We start from the raw sequence: 4,226 nt of genomic DNA on the forward strand, positions 1-4,226 counted from the left end.
CACCTGTTTTCATGCAAAGGTAAAACTTCCCCATGACCAGGTGTGTTTTCTCAAGGAAGAATGACAGTAAACGACATTGCTTTTATGACAATGATGTTCAATTACAACAATCACATGATGTCAAGTCAAGGGTACACCTTCACACACACACACACACACACACACCCACATACAGCCCACACACACACACACATACAGCCCCCCACACACACACATACACCCCCCACACACACCCACATACACACACATACACCCCCCACACACACACATACATACACACACAGTGCCAAGCAGTGATAAGGAAGAAGTAAACGTTGGGTTAGTTAAATGAAATATGTTTGTGATATATTTTAACTTCTAAAGGCAAATTCACTGTAGTTACCATGGGGAAATAAATTCTCTCTTATGGTAAAAGGTGCAAAATACCATCTCCAACATGGATTCTACTTGTTAACAATATATAAAAAGTTGAAATTTATAGAAAAATAAAAGATGAAGACAGGTGTATGAACAACAAGCAGGTGTATTAGTTTAACATTCAGGAAAATGAAAAAGTGTTTTATATTTTGAGCCTAAGCTCTTCAACAAAAGGAATAAGAGAAAATAAGGGGAGAGAGAGGATAAAAAAAAACTTGTAGATTTAGTAGTCAAGCCTGGTGAATGATTAGAAAAAAGAGTTTGAAAGAAAGGGAAATAATAAAGTGCTTGTGATCCCAAATGAATGTGTGTGAATAGGGGTTAGTGACTCCGACATGTGTAAGTGTGTGTGTTGTGTGTAGCAGTTGAGGTGTGATTTTTGATGTGGTGTGTGTATCTGTAACTAAATATTATGCATGTATATGGGGTGTATATGTGGGTGTAAGTTTAATTTTGTCTATGTATGTAGCGTGTGTTAATGCATGTTGCATGTGTATGTATATGTAACCTGTGTTCAGGTATTACGTGCCAGTGTGGGTGTGTGTACAGTTACAGTGTGTGTGGCTGCTCATATAATGGTATGTGTGGTGATGCTGTTGAAGATTGTGTGTGGATGTGTGGAAGATGGTGTGTGGTGTGGGTTCTGGAAAGTGGTCAGTGCTAGTGTGTGTGGAGTGGTATCAATGAAGAAAGGAGGTAGGTATCAGAGGAAGAGAGGAGGGGCATTGAGTCCATGTGGCACAAAGGAGCGAAGAGAGGAGGGGCATTGAGTCCATGTGGCACAAAGGGGCGAAGAGAGAATATTCATTCCTGTTCACAGAAAAGGCGGGAGTCCGGATGGACCCTGCGCAAAGATAGTCTGAACACAGACAGATGTTGTATTGAATGTAGAGCAGAAATGATGCGAAACCGGGGTGTCATTGCCAAGTCTGATGTCCTGGAGGTGCTCCACAAACCGATCAGCCAAGTAGCATCCCGTTTGACTGATGGTGATGTTACTAGAAGTACAGGTAAAGGAGTCGGTGATGTGACAGGGACAAAGATGGGTGTCTGTGGGGATGGTGGTGTTGGAGAGGTAGTGGTAGGTATGATAGCATGGGTGGGAGAAATAGAATGAGCCAGGTTGGGAGGTGGGGTTAGGGCTATGCAGGTTATGGTTTGCTTGAAGGAAGAAAAAAGAAAAGGGTGGGTTGGGGAAGATGTACGAGGTAGAGGGGTCAGACTGGGGTCGCCGGAAGGCTCGGAGAATGGTGCATTGGATAGGCAGAGTGAAGAGGTGGTAGGTGAGGGGAAACGGGAGCAGGGCAAGCGCAGGGTGAGAGAGCAGAGGCATGGTCCATGGAACATGCCCTGCCAAGGGTAGTGTGGATAGTGGTGGGAGATATCTACATAGTGGTGGGAGATATCCACATAGTGGTGGGAGATATCCACATAGTGGTGGGAGATATCCACATAGTGGTGGGAGATATCCACATAGGACATGCATCAGTATTTATGTCTGCTATCTCACCAATTTTTATTTTCATATTAAATTCCATTATAATCATAATATATAATTATTTGTATATAGAGAAAATGGCTTTCACTTTAGCATCCCACAATTTGGAAATAATCCCAGAAAGCATGTTTCGTTTCTTTCAACTTTCTTCGTAGAAGTCAAAATGTCTTCCATCAGTTTTGCAGTTGACATGTTTGTAAAAGTTGAATCAAAAAGGCTTTGATACATCAAAACTCATCAAAAGCTTAGAGTAGATTCATATATCCATCTCAAAGATCTTATAAATTACAATGAGCAAGGAAGAGACATGGGCCAAATTTGTTTTTGATCTTCCAGCATCATGGATAGTTCATAATATATGCATGTGAGGAAGACACAAGATGCAATCACCTGTGTTTGTAATTATGGAAAACCTGACCTTTTTTTTTTTTTTACATTTGCTTCAAATGAGTGGACAAAAATACATCAATTGACAAGATCTATTGGCCAGAGTGTTTTGCTTGAAGCTAATCAAACTGATGAATCTTAATCAACAATAATTCACAAATCTTTTGGTCAATAGAATGTTATATGTATACCACTGAGTGGCAAAAACAAGGTCTGCCTTCTGCTCATATTTTGCTGTGGCTTACCACAAAAATCAACTCCAATTGAATTGATTCAATAATATCAGCCAAGTTACCCAATCCAGTAATAGATCCAACCCTATTTGAAATAGTCAAGAATCACATGGTGCATGAACCTTGTGGTTGTATCAATCGCAGTTCACCTCACATGGCTGGTGGTAAATGTACAAAAAGATACCCAAAGAAATTTCTACTTCAAACTCAGTTTAGTGAGTATGGGTACCCCTCCCACGCGAGAAGAACACCAGAAGATGGTGGGGTTTCAAACTATGGTTGCCTGCCATGGATTGTACCCTTTTGTCTCTTTGTATCAAAGGCATTCCATGCTCACATAAATGTTGAATTTTGCAGTTCTGTGAAATCTATTAAATATGTGTGCAAGAACATAAATAAAGGATCCGCTGATGCCATAACTGCCTTACAACAAGAAAATGTTCAAGATGAAGGTTCTCAATACAAGCTTGGTAGAAATATCAGCAGCAATGATCCATTCTGGTGTATTTTGGGGTTCCCTATTCATGAAAGGCATCCAGCAATACAACAGCATCTTGAAAATGGTCTCAGAGAGTTTCTTTCACTAACGAAACACCTGTACATGTAGCCCTGAATCTCAAAGACACAACTCTTACAGCATTTTTTAAATTGTGTCAACGAAACGATTCTGTCTTATTACACATGGAGCAACAACACATGGAGCAACAACACATGGCACAGAAAAAAAAAAAAGAGGAGCTGATGCTGGGAGTCATCCAAGGATAAAATTTGACTCAACAATCAGAAGAATTTACTCTGTGCATCCGAATCACCATGACTGTTTCTTTTTGAGGCTGCTTCTTCGTGAAATAAGAGGACCGACTTCCTTCGCCTTCCTAAGAACAATTGATGTTAAATTTGTTAGAAAATGACAATCAGTGTTATAGAACAACATCTGAGGCTTCAGAGCCATGCACACCGATTTCTTTGAGAGATCTTTTTGCAATTATTCTCAAGATTTGTGAAGTAAATAGTCTATTACAATTGTGGCAGAAATATAAGAATGATTTATCACAAGACTACAAATATCAAAGTACAATTAAGATTCCCTGAGAGAGAAATAGCATTCAACAATAAAATATATAATTCTGCATTGGTTGATAGTGAAGATTGTATTGTTTCAGTGGGAGGGGAAGAGCTCTGCAGGATTGGGTCACCTGAAATTCATTGAAGTCAGGTGACTAATGGTCACAGATGTTTTGTGAGAAACTATATGATATTGATTCATTAACCCTTTCGTTACTCTATTTATTGTGGTGGTAGATTTATCCCTATACAGGCAATCTGTGATCTTTTTGTTGTTGGGTGTTCATTCTTCTTGTTATTGACTTTTTTTGGCAGCAATACTATTAAAGAAATGCTTTTTGGATGGCTGTTGAATCTGCAGAGTTCATCCACCCTTTGACAGGTTTTGTTCTTCATCCTGCAGGGTGGCCATCCAGCCTCTGCAAAAGCATTCCTCTTTGCAACCAACGTACCCACCCTGATCCTACCCTTTCACCCCACTGCTTCCATTTTGCTTCAATAGCAGTATTTAGCTCATGCCATAAAACTCCTTGCTCTCCCAAATTTATGGGGGTTGATGAAATAAGGACCAACTGAGCACTGGTGGGGGGTCGATACAATCACCTAGCCACCCCCACCCCACCCCA

The 4,226-nt window shown here is 40.3% G+C and overlaps 2 protein-coding genes across 2 annotated transcripts in view; both read left to right on the forward strand.

Annotated features, from left to right (window-relative positions):
- The window catches only part of LOC106880777 (uncharacterized), a 31,519-nt gene extending 28,377 nt beyond the window's left edge, over nucleotides 1-3,142 (forward strand). Inside the window, exon 5 of the mRNA XM_052973793.1 lies at nucleotides 2,589-3,142. Within this exon, the coding sequence (XP_052829753.1) occupies nucleotides 2,589-3,142 (554 nt within the window). The remainder of the gene's footprint in view (nucleotides 1-2,588) is intronic.
- The window catches only part of LOC128249665 (protein mono-ADP-ribosyltransferase PARP14-like), an 80,404-nt gene that overhangs the window by 51,359 nt on the left and 24,819 nt on the right, over nucleotides 1-4,226 (forward strand). The gene's annotated exons all lie outside the window — the stretch shown is intronic.

This window comes from Octopus bimaculoides, chromosome 1, assembly GCF_001194135.2.
Source record: "Octopus bimaculoides isolate UCB-OBI-ISO-001 chromosome 1, ASM119413v2, whole genome shotgun sequence".
Taxonomy (NCBI): Eukaryota; Metazoa; Mollusca; class Cephalopoda; order Octopoda; family Octopodidae; genus Octopus; species Octopus bimaculoides.